Source organism: Manis javanica, chromosome 6, assembly GCF_040802235.1.
Source record: "Manis javanica isolate MJ-LG chromosome 6, MJ_LKY, whole genome shotgun sequence".
Taxonomy (NCBI): domain Eukaryota; kingdom Metazoa; phylum Chordata; class Mammalia; order Pholidota; family Manidae; genus Manis; species Manis javanica.
This window is the reverse complement of record NC_133161.1, coordinates 107914133-107931478: the sequence shown is the minus strand read 5'-3', so window position 1 is coordinate 107931478 and position 17346 is coordinate 107914133. Positions and strand designations below refer to the sequence as shown.

Below are 17346 nucleotides of genomic sequence, written 5' to 3'. Positions count from 1 at the left end.
ATACATCATTGTGTGAAAAAGCACCACTCAGTTTAGTGGCTTAAAACAACCACCATTTTATTAATTGAAGATTCCACTTAAAATCTGCTGGCATTTTCGCGGGCCTCCCTCCCCACTCTGCATCTCTGTCTCTCTCCCTCGGGCCTCCTCCCCTGGCCTCTCCATATGCTCTTGACAATCTGGAGACTTGGCCCCAGAACTGTTTCCACCTCTTCTGGATATAGCCACTCCTGGGAGCAGCCCAGACTCTCATGCAAGCCTGCACAGGCCTGGACACCCCCGGGTCTGGTGGCCCACATGCATGAATTTGGCCTCTGATGGTGGCTGCTGACCCATGCCAACCCACAAGATGGCAAGTACCCCTGTCTGCAAGAGTGGTTCTGGGTAGGTGGGACGTGAGGGGCATGTGCCTTGATCTGCCCCACTCAGCATCTGGTCTGGCCCCATGCAAGTCACAGAATCTGTTTCCCACTTGTAACAGTGAGAAAATGGGACTTTTAGGTATGAGGCAGGTGATATTTGTGAAGTGTTTACAACAGTGGCACATAGTAGGCAATTTATGACAAATATTAAGGGTTTGTAAAGTGCTGTGTAGTGCATGTCAATCACCTGATGCAGGTCGGAGCTCAGTAGTGGGGTTCTACGGAGTTCCTCTTCTCAGCCTGTTAGCCTACCACTCTTGGACTGGATGTGTCAGGACCCTGTATCCCCAGGAAGGCACCTTGCAGTCCTGATCTTTCTCCCTCAAGGCTGGACAAATCCTTTGGCTTTGGGCCCTGGGGTGTAGGGTGACCCCCAGCCTGTGCCTAAGTGCTGCCAGGTGGTGTGTGAAGCACTCCCCTGTGAAGTCTTCTCTCTCCAACTAAGCCCATCTGTCAGATAGGCAGCCAGTCTTCCTGAAGATGAGGGAGAATTTGGAAAGGAAGCAGGTGACTCTGTCAGCTCTGTGACAAGCTGTGCTCACAGCCACCTGGGGAGCCTGCAAGGGGCAGGGACCACCTCATGTCCAGGGCAGCTTAGGGCCACAGACCCAAGCACCCTTCATGTGGATTGCTCTGCAAGGGAGATGCCTGCTTGTCCCAAAGCCACCAGAGCCTGAGACAGGTGGCTATGTGGGGGTTGCCAGGGGACCTCTGGTGGGGAAGGTCTGGGGAGGGTCCTGGCACTGGCAAGGGGAAGGGGGACTGGGAAGGGGAGCCTGAGGGAGGAGAGGGTTCAGGGATGGGTAGGGGGTACGGAGGGGGCATCTGAGGAGGGGCAGGGCTGTGCAGACCTAGCAGCAAGGTGTGGCCCCTCTGGCCTTGCTTAGGGCAGTTTCCCCAGAAGCCCACGAGCCCTGGACTCACACAAGGCACTGCTTGCAGACTCCGGCAGGGCCTGGCGGCTCAAGTCCCTCAGTTGGTTTCCCAGGGCCTGGAAGGCCCATGTCCAGCAGGTCACAGACAGCTGCTGGGACTTCACCCAACCACATCTGCAAGTGGGACTGCCCTGGGCCCCAGTGTGTTCTCTGCCCAAGGCCGGGGATGACCTTGGGACCCTCAAGCATCCCTGATGACCCAGTAGGAACAAGGCCAGGACCTCTATGGGAAAGGGGAGAAAGGGAGAGACCTCTGCTGTGGGGACAGTCTGACACCCAGGGGGCATCCTAGGGCATAAAGGGCATTGTTTCCTCTCAGACAGCAGGTTCCACGTCCAGCCAGTCCCTAAGGCTGGGGCCCTGGGGGACGGGGTCTTGCTGCCCCACCAACACGGAGTCTCCAGTTTGGGTGACCCATTAGGGGTGACACTGTGAAGGTGGTAGTGGCCCGTGGCTGCCCCCCACCGACACAAGCCCACACCAGGCCTACACAGCATCCTTTATTGTTTAGCACTCAGGCAGCCCTCCGCGAGGTGAGGGAAGAGGGCCCCTGGGTCTTCAGTCCCGGTGAAGCGTCCGAGTCAGGGGTTCGGCCAGAGGAGGGTGAAGGCCCCGCGGCTGCAGCAGAAATCCGGCTCCGGCTGCTCCAGCCGCGGCTCCACGGAGACAAGGCGCCGGACCCCGCGCTGGCTCAGGGGGATGCAGTCGGAGACGCGGACCTCCAGGGCCTGTCCTACCCTGAAGAGGGGCGGGAGCGGATCGGGGTCAGCGGCAGGGGCGGGCGGGCGGAGCTCCGCAGACCCGCGGCCCTCCCCGAGCCCTGGACTCACTCCTGGCAGTGCACGACCAGCACGCCCACCAACTCGCCCACGCGGTTGTCCAGCGGCGGCCGCGAGCGGTGCAGACACACCACCAGGTCGTCCTGGCCCCGCGCGTGTAGCACCACCAGCTGGTCCCGCCCGCTGGTCACACTCAGCCCGGTCACCTGAGAGCCGGGCTCAGGGTCAGGGGTGCGGCCGGCCCGCCTCCTTGGCCCCGCCCCCGCGGGCCTCAGAGCCCCGGGCCCGACCCCGTCCCGCCCGGCCCCGCGAGGGTCTCACCGCGTGCAGGGGAACGGCCCGCATCACCCGGTATTGCCGGGCGGGCTCCAGCTTGTAGAGATGCCTGTCCGTGAGCAGGAGCGCCCTGTCCCGGCTCTTGTTGAAGCGGTTAACCTGCGGGACGCACGCTTCTGGATCACGTACCCCACCGCAGAACGCCCGCTCCCGGTTTTTGCACGGGCCCTCCCACCCTCACCCCCTCAGGAGCAGCTCAGACCTCAGGCTGGCCTGGCCAGGCTGGCCTACACCCTCACCTTTCGCACGTGGCTGGAGAAGAGCACGGCCCCAAAACCGTCCTTGTCCCGGAGCATCTTCAGTCGCTGAGCAAACAGGTCCGAGGCTGCGGGATTGTCGGTGGCCTGAGGAGACAGGCAGAGCCCTGGGACCATGGCACAGCCATCCTTCACCTTGGGAAACTGGGTAAGGCTATACACCAGCCTCCCATTGGGTCTGCCTTCAAGCCCTAAGCGTGTGTGCGTGTGTGTGTGTGTGCCCCCGACTGGCCAGGGGTGTACCCACAGTGCCTGGGCTGGAGTGGGGCTCGTGGGGGCTGTGTCTGAGGGAGTCTGAGACTGAGAAAGGTGGGGCTGGGCCAGAGAAGGGGGGCGCTGTGTCAGAGAACAAGGGGTGGGGCTGTACCTGGGAAGAGGGGGCAGTGCAAGAACCCAGGGAAGGGGAGTGGGAGTCAAGCAGAGGAGGAGGTGCTTGGTAAAGCCCTGGTCAGCCGGTTCTGGGTGGAAGACCCTGTGTCTCAGAGGTGGAGTCAGGGGCAGAGGGGCATGGATCATGAAACAGGCCAGGGACAGGGACAGCACAGTTTGGGAGGACACAGCAGGGCCTAAGCCTTGAACGCCTGCTTGGTGCTCAGCCCTGAGGCCCCAACACTCACAGAGGACAGGTAGTCCTGGGTCCAGGCCCGATGGCAGCCCCAGTCTGGCCGCAGCTCTTGCAGGACCCCCATAGCAGCTACCTTGGCTTTGATCTGGGCCATGTCTGAAGGGGGTATGTTCTTCACCAGCTGCCAGGCCCGCCACCTGGAGAGGGCCAGGTGGTCAGACAGGCCCCTGTGCTCCCTGGCCTTCCCCACCCGTGGCCCTGCCCTTCCCACACAGAAGGCCAAGTCCCTCAGTCTCTTATTGGTTGCCCTCCCTGCCCCAGCCTCCCTGGTCTTAGGGGTAGGAGGCCCCTCCTACTCTGAGCTCACTGGTTGCTCTGTGCTCCACCTCTTGGAGAACTCCTACTCAGCCTTCAAAGCCCCACTCAGATGGAATTTCCCCTGCACCCTAGCCCTGGCCAGACACCCTCCCCTGCAGGCCTCTAGAGAGAAAATGGAGGTCTGTGGCCCCTCCAAGTGCCCAGCACGGTGCTAGGGATATCAGAGCTTCATTGCCCCTGTGGGGCATGGGCAGCCAGCTCAGGTGCATAGCCCCTACTCTCCCACTTATCGAAGGGGTTCTTGCTTCTCATCTCCCAGCCAGCACTACAGGGTCCAGTGACCCATCCAGGTGTTCAGTGGGCACCAGCTTAATAGGAGAGTGATGGGCATGAACCTGCAGAAGAGTGCACGGCAGGTGTCCTGGAAGGGCTGCAGCACTGCAGGTGGCAGTGGCCAGATGAGGTCTCGGCCATAGAGTGGGGGCTGCCTTGCAGCCTGGAATCGCCTCTGAAGCTCGGCCAGGTGAGCGCACACCTTGTGTCTCCGGAACCAGCGCATGATGGTGTAGATGGCTCGCAGCTGCCGGCAGTGCCACCTGGCCAGTGTGCCCCGCCATGCCTGGGGAACCCAGGGCCAGAGGTGCTTAGTCAGGCTGGGCCAGGCCGGCCTCCCTCACTCCAATCCACAGCCCTGATCTCTCATCTTTCCTGAAAACACTGGCTTATCTCCAGGGAAGGCCAGCTTCTCCACCCACACTCTGCAGGTTCTAGGTCAGGCTGATCTGCCCTTGGTACCCAGAAGCTGCCACATGGCTGAAGGATGGTTCCTGCTGACTCTTGGGAAGGCACCACCCTCCTGCTCCTGCCTGTTAAGCTGAGACCTGGCATAGGCAGATGGAGGTGCTTTCCTACCCAGAAGGGCAAGTACCAGCTGTTCACCTGGCATCTGAACTTGGTCCAGGTCTAAGCTCCATCTCCCAGATGACCCCCAAACAGATGGGTACCCTTAAAAAACAGCCATCAAAACCCAGACTGGAAACCCTACAAAGTAGACAGCCCAGCAGACCCACAGCTTGAAGCAGAGTAAACAGTGCCGCACTCAACTGCAAAGTGTGGACCCTGGCTCTCACAGACTGGGGAGGTGGGAGTGTGGGTACCAGAAATCACCCTCTGCCATGGCGGTTTTGTGTCTCATTCTTAAAAAGAATCTGTGTGTTACAGGAGAGAGTAAATAACTTAATGCAGTGCCAGCCAGATTGGATTCTGGGTTCTGGAAGGAATGAAATGGGTGACAGAGGAGCACATGTGGAAATTTGAGTGTGGCCTACATATTAGATACTTAGGTGGGAAGATCACATTATCAGTGTCAGATTTCTTCAACATGCTAATGCCACTGCGGTTACACAGGTGAACAGCCTTGTTCTCAGGATGTGCCTGCCAAAGTAGTGAGGGGTGTCATTACTTCTTATGGTTCGGGAAAACTTACAAATATGTGCATGGGTATCAGTGTGCAGAGAGAAAGACAAGTGTGCAGGGAGCATCCAACCACACCAATCCAGGTCACTGGTAATCACTGTACCCATCTTTCAATTTCCTATAGGTTTGAAATGTTAAATTTGTGAGGGAGGTGGCAGAATCCCTATACTTTGGAAATGCAAACTAAAATGATCATAAATGAAGTGGTATGCTTCTGAGTAACTGGAATAGAGGTGCAGGCATCCACACCAACCAGTGTCCTGAGGTGATGTGGCTGACACTGGACAATGACCATGTACACATTCTGCATACTTTTCCTTAGGTCTGAAGCCTTTTAGAATAAATAGAAGACAAGAAGGAAAGAAGGCAGGCAGGCAGGCAGGCAGGCAGGAGATTCCTGAGAATCTTGTTTTGAGCACCTGCTTCCACCTTGGGCCCCTTAGCCGGCAGGACTGAGGTGGCCTGAACCACACTTTTTACTTCAGGCACTTATGCACCTGGCATGTTTCCTGCCAGAGGGGCTCCTGCATTCCCACTGGCATTCCTGCAGTCTATCTGCACTCACATTGCTGGTGAGTGCACAGACCCCCTCCTCCCAGCATGCAGCCCCACTCCCCGTGGTACACAACCCCACACGACACCTTCTGCAGCAGTAGCACGATGATGGGGATGAGGCGTGCGCGGCTCTGCTCCAGTGTGACCAGAGACTGGGGTGAGCGGATGAAGAGCTTGCTGTGGCCAAAGGCCACATCCCCCTGCAGCCCATGCTGCTCCAGGAGGGCGCTCACGGCAGCCTTGTCAGAGCCCAGCAGGTGATTGGGCCATGTGTACTCACAGGTCATCTTGTACCTATCACCAAGGACAGGGCAGTGGATACCATGCCCCTGGGTCCCACAAGGGTCCTGGCTGAATGTCAATGTCCTGATGGTAGCAGTGTGCCAGCTCTCATGTGTTTTGACATCTGAGCATTGCCAGCAGCTTTTGGGGCCCCCTGCCCACCCCTGGGACTCCACATAGTAACAGAGCCCACAGGGGGCAGGGTGGCAGTAATCCTGGGCAGCAGGGGCCATACCTGAGCAGGAACCGAGAGTAGGGCTGGCGAGAAGCGAAGCCAGCCCTGCGGACCCTCACGTTCTCCAGCAGCCCCAGGTAGACAACCTGGTGGCGACAGTGGCCCTCATCTAGCTTTGCGGCCACCTTGTCCTCATTGGGCTTGATGCAGCGGACATAGAAGGGCTCCTGGGGGGACAGAGGACACTTGGGCAGACCGATGTCACAGCCCCATGCCACTGGGCCGGCAGGTGAGCTCTGGTGTGCTGTTGCACATGCCTCCCACAGTCTATCCCCAAGGAGAAGAGGCTCTGGCAGGGAAGCCCAGCACCAGATGGGGCAGCTACAAACCCATGGCCCTTGCTCCTGCCTCCCTGTGGCCCTCATGCTCTGTTGCCACCCAGGCCCTAGTGTCTTCCTGCTGCCCGACTGCGGGCCCCAAGCTGCAGAAAAGCTCAGGCCACCTTCCTGTGCCTGTGATCCCAGCTTCCAGACACTGGGTAGGGCCTCTCCACCCTCCCCTCCCCACCTGACAAGCAGTGGGGCCAGGGAAGGCAGGTTCAAACCCTGCTTTATTCCAGTCCACAGGGACATCTCAACCTCTCTGCTGGAGAGTATGCAGCCCAAGAAAGGCATGAAATGAACATCCCCTTCCCCAAGATGTGCAGAGGTTGGGGATCTGACTTGAAGCGTAAGACCCAGGAGGGGTCTAGGGTGCGGGTATTACCTTGGAGGCCAGGTTTTCCACCAGGGCCACCATGGAGTTCTTGAAGAGTGTGCCAGCTGTCAGGGGGCGCTTGGTCACCTCTGTGATGTCCTGCTGCCCATCTGGCCACATTGCCCGCAGGGTGGGGTCTGTGCTATGGAGGCAGGCCCCATGCCCCAGGCCACTGCTAAGTCTTGAGGCCTGAGTGGAACAGCAGGCATCTGCCCATTGGGTGGGGGATGGAAGCGAGCATCTGGAGGCCCTCAGCCTGGATGCCCCCATGCACACCCACCGAGCCCATTCACCTGTTGTAGAGCAGCCTCTTGAAGTCTTGGAAGAGTGAGTCTCTGTTTTTGTCGATGAAGCCCTCCACTGAGTACCTGCGGGACCAGCCCTGAGGGCGGGACCTCTGCACCAAGAAGCCCCGCCCCAGCCCTCCCACTGGCTACCACGGTCGCCTTTTTGCCTCCCCCGCCTCCGCAGTTTGTCTCCTGGAACTGGCTGGGGTCGGGTGATGCCTCTCCCTGGAGCCAAAGGTTTAGCACTTAGCGGGCACCCTGCCTATGTGCTGTATGACCTGGATCATGTTACTAGCCTCTGTGCCTGTGCATAGGGCACAAGCTCAGAACAGTGCCTGCGAGTTTCCACAAGTACAACCAGAGACTCAGAGTCACTGAGAACCTCTGATTCATGGTTACTTCTCGGCCAGAGAACTCGATGCCCAGACCCTGCTGCATCCTCTGCCCCTGCAGAGGCGGGGGTGGGCATGGAACCTGCCTCTCTGCCTTGCCTTCTTTGCTCCATCTCTCCTCCTCGTGAAAGACACACTGGGCACTCCTGTGCCTCACTGTGAGTCACTCAACTCCGCTTCGGGGCCAGGTGAATTAATAAGTATGGCAATTTTGAAGGCCCCCTGGGCCTGCGTCCTCAGTGTGACAGAGGGCCAGCTGAGGAACTTATTAGAAATGCAGACTCTAGCCCCTCAGCCCCCCACGCTGACCTGCACTCCAGGGGGACTCATTGCTTAGTCTGATGGGAATGACCCTGGGCTCAGAGCAGAGGCTCATGCTGGCTGCCCTCTTCATCTCTGCCCCTGCCCTAGATGCTGGATGGGTGGGGCCCAGGCCCAGGCATTTTTTAAAGCTCCCCAGAATATTCAGGATGCAGCAGGGCTGGGTACACCACTCCAAGAGCCCCCCTGCCTTCTTCCACTTGTGAATCCGGGGAACACATGTTTTCAGTGTCTTTAAGAGATAAGGGCCAGATGCTGAGTGGGAGGCCTTACGTGACATCCCCCGCGTAGTGCTTGATCCGGAAGTCTCGGCCAAACTGCATGGTCTTGTCTGTGGGGCAGAGCTGTGGGAGGTGGGGAGCCAGAGTCAAGCCCTAGAAGGTGGGGCTCTAGGTGGGGACACTCCTGCAGTAAAGGTCAGGCCTCAATCAAGGCCCCCAAGACAGGCGGCATGGCACCTGTGGGGGCTTGCCAGCGCCTGGGCAAGCTGGGGGTGCACTGGTGGGGTAGCGCAGGGGGCAGGGGCACCTGGCGGCTGGCATAGTGAGGGTGATGGCGGTGGTGCGTGTCCAGGGTCTGCAGGAAGATCCTGTCGGTAATGGTGCCCGCGGCGCTGCAGGCGTCATCCAACACCGCCAGGATGCCCCGATGCGGCCTCTCGACCAGGTCCACTATGGTAGCGTTGTTGAAGTACTCCACCTGGGTAGAGCGACCAGCGCTGCCGAGCCAGCCCCGCCTCCCAGCGCCACCGCCTAGCCCCCTCCCCATGCCTCCCAGCCTCCTGGCCCCGCCCCTCCCCACTGGCCAGCCCAGCCCCACCCCGCCCTGACCGTGACCCTTCCTGTCCTGCCCGCCGCCCAGCCACCCGGGCCCACCTCTGCCCCGGCCGGCCTGGCCTGGCCCAGCCCGCCCGGGACTCACGCTCTGCCAGGCGATGCCCTCCCGCTCGTACTCCTCCTGCTCCTGCTTCAGGATGAGCTGGATGAAAAGTTGCTGCAGCTTCTCATTGCAGTAGTTGATGCAGAACTGTTCAAAACTGCAGCGGAGCGCTCAGGGTCACACCTGCCCCCACTATGGTTCCCCACTCTGTGAGGACTAAGGGCAGGGTCAGCAGGCTTCTACCCGCGGCTCCCCTGGAGTGGGCCCAAGGGCCCCACTGTGGGGTACATCTGCCTCTCTGGGCCCATCCTGCATCCCAGTCTTGGCATGCACACTCTGAGTGGATTTGGGAGCCATGGCAAGGGGATGTGAGCCCCAGATTTCACCTTCTTGGGCACGACTGAATGGTGGCACAGCCGAGGCTGACTCGGAAACATGAGCCTGGGGCCAGGCAGATGCTGGGGGTCCTGCTCCCCGCTGGCCCCAGAAGGTGGGGGTCAGAGTGTGGGAAGTGGTGGCTGGGCCGCCCACCTGTTGACAGGAAACACCTCGAAGCCGTAGATGTCCAGCACACCAATGACTGTATCTTTGCCGTGGCGCCGGGGATCGCGGCCCCGGGCTTCCATGACACCATTGATTCGGTCCACCACCCACTCAAACAGCCGCTGGTACACTGCCTGGAGAGAGGCCAGGTGTTGGCTGCTTCTGGCTGCCTCTGGCCTTGCTTCCTTCAGGAAAGCCTCCTGGGTGCCACCCTGGCTGAGGCCCCAGAGTACCTTGGCACAGGCATCCCGGGCATAGCTGGCCTCAGCTGCAGAGTGTCCTTTTTCAATGAGCTCCCTGCCTCCTGAGGCCACTGTGCGGGCCAGCAGGGAGCGCAGCAGAAGCTTGCGGGGCGTGGCCGTCAGCTCAGCCACGTGGTTCACCAGCACTTCCTCAGCCACAGCTAGGTGTCCCTGCTCCAGCCCGCCGGCCTCTGTCTCCACAAACTCCATGTTTCCCTGGTGATAGGGGACCAGGAAGAGTCAGGCTCCATGTCTCTGGGCAGCCTGCACACCTCTGCCTGGGGAGGAAGAAGGGAAGGCAGGGGTGGAGTGTGGTGGGACCAGAGATGGGAAAGTGTTAGCCAGAGTCCACCAGAGCTTCCCCAAGGCTTCCTGCCCAGAAGACCCCAGGAAAGATCCCACTTGCCTCCCACCACAGCCAGCTGTGTGCTACCTATGCCTCCGGCTACTTCAGGGAGGATGGAGGCTCAGAGGTGCTGAGTAGCCTGCCCAGAGCCACACAGCTCTTCGATGACAGAAGCAACATGCAGGTTAGCCTGATACTCGGCTTTACTGAGCCCAGACTGCCTTTGTCCACTAAGCGGGGGGCTCATCTGCCAGGTGTGGACCAGGCACGTTGCCAGGCTAACCTGCCACAGTCTAGACAAGCAGAGCACCCAGCTCGAGGGAGCCCACATCAGGAGGAACTTGGCTTCAGCAGAGGGAGGAATGAGCCTGCTACATGGCTACAGGGCCAGTTTCCTTCTCCAGGGACACTCAGGTACAACATGTGGGAAGGTGACCCCCAACCATGCCCACAAGACAACCTTACCAGGTGCAGGATGGCAGCCAGGATCCGATACACGGAGCCCACCTCCTCAGGACTGAAGCCGATCACCCTCATGGCCTCTGTCACTGCCTGGTGGTGGCTTCTCTCATCGCTGTCTGAGGCCTGGGAGATAAGGGGCTCAGCACCCCTCCCCATGCCAAGGCCAACCCCTCCCTCCGAAAGCCTGCTGTAACAGAGCCCTGCAATTCTGCTGTGCCGCTCCATGGCTCCGGGCCCTGATGAAGCTGCTAACCGCCAGCACCAGGGCTCTGGACTGGGCCTCAGCTCCAGTGGTGCCCTGCCCCCACTCACACTGAGCCCTGCCCCCTGGCGTGTGAGATTGTACAGCGCAGGGTTCCTCTGCAGGTGCAGTTCCTGGAGCTCCTTGTCGTCACAGCCCCACAGCACCTGGAGGATAGCAATGCCTCTCCGTTAGGCCACCTGAGCTCAAAGCCCCACCCACATGCTGGACAACAGACATGGGAGCTCAGGGATGGTGTGGACACTGCCTGAGTCCAGGAAGAACCCACTCTTCATCAGACATTGAGTAGACACTGAATGAATCCAATCATAATGCTCTTCAGTCGTCAGATATGGTGTAGATACCATGAGAGTCCAGGAAAAAAAAAACACTTCAGTGGTCAGATATAGTGTAGATACCATGGAAGAACAGTGAGAGATCTCACTTCGGTGGTCATACATGGTGTAGACACTGTGTGAGTCCAGGGAGAACCCACTTCAGAGGCCAGACATATATACCTGTCCTCCAGAAGAACCTACTTCAGTGTGTCAGAAAGAATGTAGTTACCACCCGAGTCCACAGAGATCCCACCTCACTGGGTTGGAAAAATGTAGACACTGTCTGTGTCCTGGGAGATCCCACTTCAATAGTCAGACATTGTGTAGGCACCTCCAGAGTTGGGGAGATCTGACATCAATGGGTCAGACATGGTATAGACCACCAATGTGCAGAGAGTCAGTGGGCCAGACACTAGAGATCTTATGTCCTGGGAGAGCTTATTTCAGTGGTTGGCCACAGTGTAGACACTGCCTGTATCCAGGCAGATCAACCTCAGTGGCCAGAGTTGGTGTAAACAAGTGCCCAAGTCCAGGGAAAACCTACCTCACTGGGTCTCACAGGGTGTAGAAACAGTAGTCCTGGTAGAACCCGCCTCAGAGTCAGATAGGGTGCAGACACTGCCCGTGTCCAGGGAGATCCCGCCCCAATGGGAGGGTCCCCTGCCTGCCCCCACCTGCTTTGGCTCACCTGGTAGAAGGCATGGAAGTTCCTTTCGCCCACATGTTGCTTGAGGACCCGAGACTGTGGAAACAGGTGACAGCCAGCCTGTGGCCGATAGCAGCTCCACCTCAGGGGGTTACCCTCCCAGAGGTCCCAGGACAGTGAAGACGGGGTGGGGACCTGGCCACAGAGGGAGCCCCGCCCTGCAAACCGGGACTCAGAGAAGGTATGTTCCCAATCCCAGAGCCCCAGGCAAGAGGGTCAGCATGGGTGGGCAGCTCTGCCTGGCCCTATGAGGAGTCTGCTGCCACAGGGCTCACCTTCTCCAGCAGGTAGCTGTGGATGTGACCACCAACAGGGTCTCCTTTGAAGTCAAAGTTGATGTCCATGTACTTGCCGAAGCGGCTGGAGTTGTGGTTTCGGTTGGTGCGAGCATTGCCAAAGGCCTCCAGCACACAGGTGGACTTGAGCAGCACGTCCTTAACCCTGAGAGGCAAGAGGCTGGGCTTTAATGCACAGACCTCACACTGAGCACTGTGTCCATCACAGGAAGAGGGAGCCCAAGGCAGCTGCCACCCCATGAGGCTCCAAGCCAGCGGTGGCAGGGCTCTTTGCTCTGAGACTCTGGGGAGGGAGGTGCCTGCAAGGCCTCAGCACACTGTGGGGCACCCTACCTCCCCAGCCTACAATGTGGCCACTCTGCCTGGACTTCCAGCTTCAGGCATGGGCAGCTGCAGCCATGTGCCCTTGGGAACTCCACCACTGTCCCCCCAGGCTCCACCTAACCCCATCTGGGTAGGAAGAGTGGGGCCCCCACACAGAAAGCTGCTCCCCCAAGGCCCAGTGTGGAACAGCGAGGGAGCAGCAGGCCAGCAGAAAACGGACCCTGATTTCTGGGTTCTTGGCCCAAACCCTGACACCTGGCCTAGTGTCCGAGGCCTTCCTGGGCCTTCTCCCCTTCCATCGGGACCCCCTGGGAGGCCCAGTGACTGTCTGCTGGCCCTCTGCACCTCACCTTCTTCCTGTTCTTAGTGGTAGGGTGCCCCTGCAATAGGCTTGGCCTGGGAGGTCCTGGGTATGGGGCACCTGGAGCCCCTGACAGATAAGCCCACTGAACTTGGCCTGAGGGTGTACCTTTTGCTCCCAGTCAGACTCAGGCCTAGGCTGCCCTGGCTCCAGCCCTCCCTGTGCCCACCTCCCCACCCTGACCCCAGCCCTCCCTGCCCTCACCTCTCCACCTCAGCCTTTTGGCTGGGGTTGGTGACTGCAGCAATGTACTGCATGATGTGCTTGCTGGCTTCTGTCTTCCCTGCCCCACTCTCCCCTGCCGTACAGATGACAGTCAGACAGAATTAGTGGCCGCACCCGCTTGACTGGCTCCTTGCGCCCACCCCCGACCCTGGTACTCCAACCACTGGCCTGTCACTGATGAAGGAACATACTGGGGTCCAGGGAGGCTGTGAGACCGGGCCCTGGCCATGGGGCAGGTACCTGAGATCACAATGCAGGTGTCCCTGGACCGGAGCTTCATTGCCCTATACGCAGCATTGGCCACAGCGTAGAGGTGGGGCGGTCGCTCATAGAGCTCACGGCCCTGGTACCTGGCAATGGCCTCGGGCCCGTACAGGGGCAGCTCCTGGTAGGGGTTCACAGACACCAGCACCTCGCCGATGTAGGTGTAAATGTGGTCCTTCTTGAACCTGCACAGGTGGGGCCAGTTGGTCCTCAGCACCCAGGGTCAGACACATACCCAGGTCCTGGGGCATTGGGCCCATGTGGGGAGTCTGGCCCACCTCTGGGGCTGAGAGCAGAGAAGGGGTGCGGCTTGACCTGAATCTTCCTTGTGTCATCTTGGAGGGAGCCCACCCCTACCGCAGGTAGTATTGGGGCCGATGCTGGGGGTCCCAATGTCACAGGAGTTGTGACCACCCATTTTATGAAAGATCAAACTTGCCCCAGGGCCATGCTGGGCAGGGCCCAGCTGCAGGTGGGGAGATGGGGGTTGTGGGGGGAAGGCTGGGGAGGGGCCCCAGGCTGGTTCCGGCCTGTGTGGGGACCCAGAGACAGAGGGGACCACACCCAGCCCCACCCTGATGGCAGGGTCGGGCTGCTGTGGGCACCACCCTTCCTTGCATCCTGATTTCTCGGCCCTCCCCTTCAGGACTCCTGGACCTTGGGGGTGTCAGTGTCTGTCCCTCTCTTGGGCTTCCTGCCCTGGGAGGAGTGCTGGCCTGTCCTCCCACTGAGGCAGACAGGGTTCCTCTTCCTCCGCCCTGACAGGGAGTCCTCACTCAGCTGCCTGTACACCCTCTCAGTAGCCATGGCCTACCGCTGCCTATCTGCTCTGAGAGTGCAGAGGCTGGGTGTCCCACCTTTCCCACCGAGGGGTTGCCTGCTTCAGGCGCTAGGTCACAAGAATGAAGTGAGATCAGGCCAAGCCCATACAAAACAGCTCACTTCCTGTCCCCGGTTTCTACAGCCAGCCCAGCAACCTGTCCCCAAGCTCTCTCCAGCAGACTGCCTTCTGTCCCGGCTGTCCTGGGATGAAAGTGCACTGGCTCCTCCCAGCCTTTTGCCCTCCTCCAGGCCACTTCTGCCCGTTCCGCCCTGCAGCACTCCTGGAGAACTTACCAGCTCCTTCACATGCCCCCCTGGGCAGGGCCTGCCTGCCTCCGAGGGCCCCCACGGGGGAGATGGGTGCCCACCCGGCCCAGGCTGGTACCTGCTGGGCAGCAGGGAGACAACCAGATCTCCCTGTTAGTGTCACAAGGAGACATTGTTGTGTGGGAGGCAGGGTCTGGAGAGCCCACTGCAGGACTGACTGCTCCCTTGCACTGAGGCAACAGTCCTCCTGCTCTGCCACGGCCCTGCGGTCACCAGTCAGTGGTAAGGGTGCGTGTGTATGCAATCCCCTCCCTGGGCTGGTGGAGACAGTGCCCCTGGCCCACCTGAGCTTCAGGTTTTCCATGAAGTCCTCCATGGTCACTTGGTCCAAAAGCACAAAGTCGGGTTTGCCGCACTGAGGGCCCTCGTCCGCCATCCTGCTGGTGGGAAGCACCCACCCAGGTTGCCTGACCTTCTTATTAAGAGGGTGGAGGGTTGCTCCGCGATAGCCCAGCCCTCCTGCCCACAGCGCGCCCTGCCTGCCTCTCAGTGCCACAGTGAAGTAGGAAGTGGGCTGGCGGGGAGGAGGGGGGGCCTACCCACTTGCTGCAGCCTCCCGAGGGGCTCTGGCCCTGCTTCCTGGTCCCCACACCCAGGGTGGGTGTGCCTAACGGTCCAGGCGCCTGTGCTGTGGGCTCCCATGGGCTCCTTTAGGTAGCAACGACTCAGACCTTGGTTACCCAACTCCAAGCAGCGGCTATGAGGTCCCAGCCCTGCAGCAGTCACCTGTGGGGCTGTGAGGACAAAGTTGCCGATCCACCTCTCTGTCAAGCCTCACCTCAGCACCAGTGGGTTTTGGGGTAGGTACCTTGTACCCTGACAAAGGTAAAAATGTGAATGGCCAGGCCTTTGGGGCTGGGTCCTGCCAGTCACTGCAGCATGCAGGGCCACACCAGGCCAGGGCGCAAAGCCAGCTACACATGCTTGCCAGGAGAGGCTCGCAGCCGTCATGGCCCAGGCAGCGGACCTCCTTCATGGGAAGGCCCAGGATGGGTGTTGGAGCCCCGTGCCACCTGGTCCCCATGGGAAGGCCCAGGATGGGTGTTGGAGCCCCGTGCCACCTGGTCCCCAAAGCTCACAGGCACAGATGTCACCTTGCTGACGCGGCACCTCTAGAGTCCTGAGCTTGGAATTTCCGTGCAGACCTGGGTGGGTCTCCCTGTGAGACGGAGACCCCACACCCCCTGGGGCCAGTGCTTTTGAAGGGCTTTTCAATCCAAGCTTAGGACTCTGGCAGTTTCACTTCCCCACCAGGTTGGTAGTAACACCCAAAGGGACAAGGCCACAACAGTGAAACCTCAGGGACCGAGGCCTCAACTTTTTTTCATGCGTCACAAGTTTTCTTTTCCATGTAAAAACCTCAAGAACTTCCTGAAGTTGGGGACTGACCCATAGGTGGAGCTTGCCATCTGGGCTTCAGAGGCTGTTGTGTGGCACAAGCAGGCTTTAGAGGCCCTGACAACCTGCAGGGGACTTGCCACCCTGGTGACCCCACACCACTGTCCTTCCCCTTCACAGGACAGGTGGAGCCCCTATTGGCAGCTTCCCAGGGCACACCCCTGACAGGGTGTGGCGTTGGGCTGCATCTACGCAGGACAGTAAAGGGGGATGGGGGCAGGAGTTTCACTGTTCAAACTACATCAATTTCAAGATGCCCCACTCTGCCTGGTGTCCCCCACATTGTGCTGCTGCCATTGATGTGTGCAAACCCTGAGTCCCTTATGGTTTCTGGGCCCCCCTACCCAATTGCACAGGGTATTTGCATGGAAGGTTTATTCCACCTCACTTCAGGACACCCCCACTGTTGGGTTTAGTTGCAGGGAAGGCCCCACCATGCTGCCCTGAAGTTGGTCTACATGGGCCACCCCTCACCCTCTATGGGCACTCAGAGAACTCCTCACCCCCACCCCAGATGGTCAGTGGGGTCTCCTGGCTCCTTTTGTCTCCAGTTCAGAGGTGAGTCTTCTGCTCATGCCCTCAGGGGTAGCTACCATGTCTTGGGGTACAGGTAGCTTTGGGTTTTTTTTAATGGTCACTATGTCAGTAGTGAACTGGACAGAAAAGTGGCTCAGTCAGCCTTGGCCTAGCCTGACACTCCTTGACATAACCAACACTGAGCTAGATGGGCTCAGCTTGTGGGTGCAATCTGTTGGTGGGCTGTGACATTACTTCTCAGATGGAACAGGACCCCTCATACTAAGAGTACCAACCCACACACCTGGGTCTGGATGCCTCAGCATATACTCCAGCGTGAGGATGCATCCCACCCTGTCTGACCCATGCTGGTGAAGGGGACAAGAGGCAGAGAATCCTGCCAAGCCAATGGAGCCCACTCCAGGGTTCCAGGACAAGCTCCTGGTGACAGCCTGTACCCCACTGCCCACTCTGCAAAGGCACGAATGAGATGGGAGACACCCAGGCCTGAATGAACTTGGCTGAGCCTCCTTCAAGAGCAGGGCCTGCTTCCTTCATGTCTTGAGTATGGAAAGAAAGAAGAAACAGACTGGGCTGAATTGCACTCTGAGAACCTTTTTTTTTTTTAAATCAAGGTTTCACATGAAAAACATTGTGGTTACTACATTCACCCATATTATCAAATCCCACCCACATCCCATTGCAGTCACTGTCCATCAGTAGAGTAAGATGCCACAGAGTCACTACGTATCTTCTCTGTGCTACACTGTAAGAACCATTTATTAAATGTCCTTTTCCTGTTCAGGAGATGTCAGGGGGCCCAGGTTCCAGTACACAGCAGGTGTCCATGCTCCAGAAGCAGACCACATGGTGCCCAAACCTGGGTGAAAGAATGTCAGTAAGATAAGCACAAGAGGCCCCAAGTCACCCACACCCAGCCTGGGCCAAGAACCAGAAATTCCCTAAAGAGGGAGCAGGTGAGGCTGTGAACCTGCTCAAAAAGCTGAGGCACAAAGGCCCTGGATGCCACTGTGATGCATCACCAGGAGTCACTGTGGGCAGGCCACCCACTCAGTGCCCACTTCCTCATCTACACTAACTAGGAAATAGAAAACGATTCCAAGGCTTGCTATAAAAATTAAGTGATGTAAGTGTATAACCGAGAACTGTTACAAATGCCAACTGGATGATGACAGAAGT

General features: G+C 59.0%; 1 protein-coding gene across 7 annotated transcripts; it reads right to left on the bottom strand.

The window, feature by feature from the left end:
• Positions 1-1841: 1841 nt before the first annotated feature.
• On the bottom strand, positions 1842-16259 carry MYO1G (myosin IG). Of its 7 annotated transcripts, XM_017674916.3 has the most exons (22): positions 14517-14609; positions 13060-13268; positions 12799-12892; positions 11889-12054; positions 11596-11649; positions 10641-10736; positions 10332-10451; positions 9512-9736; positions 9267-9412; positions 8778-8892; positions 8385-8555; positions 8130-8200; positions 7150-7224; positions 6866-6998; positions 6161-6327; positions 5730-5937; positions 4008-4231; positions 3347-3491; positions 2712-2816; positions 2458-2571; positions 2188-2342; positions 1842-2095 (listed from the first exon to the last, which is right to left on the bottom strand). In XM_017674916.3, the coding sequence occupies exons 1-22, from the start codon at positions 14606-14608 to the stop codon at positions 1939-1941; spliced, it is 3042 nt and encodes a 1013-aa protein (XP_017530405.1). In that variant the 5' UTR covers position 14609; the 3' UTR covers positions 1842-1938. The 7 variants fall into 7 exon arrangements, 6 of the variants coding, with proteins under 6 accessions (XP_017530405.1, XP_017530407.1, XP_036850855.1 ...); XM_017674918.3 differs by lacking the exons at positions 12799-12892; positions 13060-13268; XM_036994960.2 differs by lacking the exons at positions 12799-12892; positions 14517-14609 and having other exon boundaries at positions 13060-13198.
• Between the last annotated feature and the right edge of the window lie 1087 nt (positions 16260-17346).

Coding starts and splice junctions, on each gene's coding strand:
- MYO1G (XM_017674916.3), bottom strand. CDS start 14,608: ATGGCGGACGAGGGCCCTCAGTGCGGCAAACCCGACTTTGTGCTTTTG. Junction 10,737..11,595: donor ACTTCCATGCCTTCTACCAG/GTGAGCCAAAGC, acceptor GCTATCCTCCAG/GTGCTGTGGGGCTGTGACGA. Junction 6,328..6,865: donor TGGAAAACCTGGCCTCCAAG/GTAATACCCGCA, acceptor CTGTCCCCCCAG/GAGCCCTTCTATGTCCGCTG.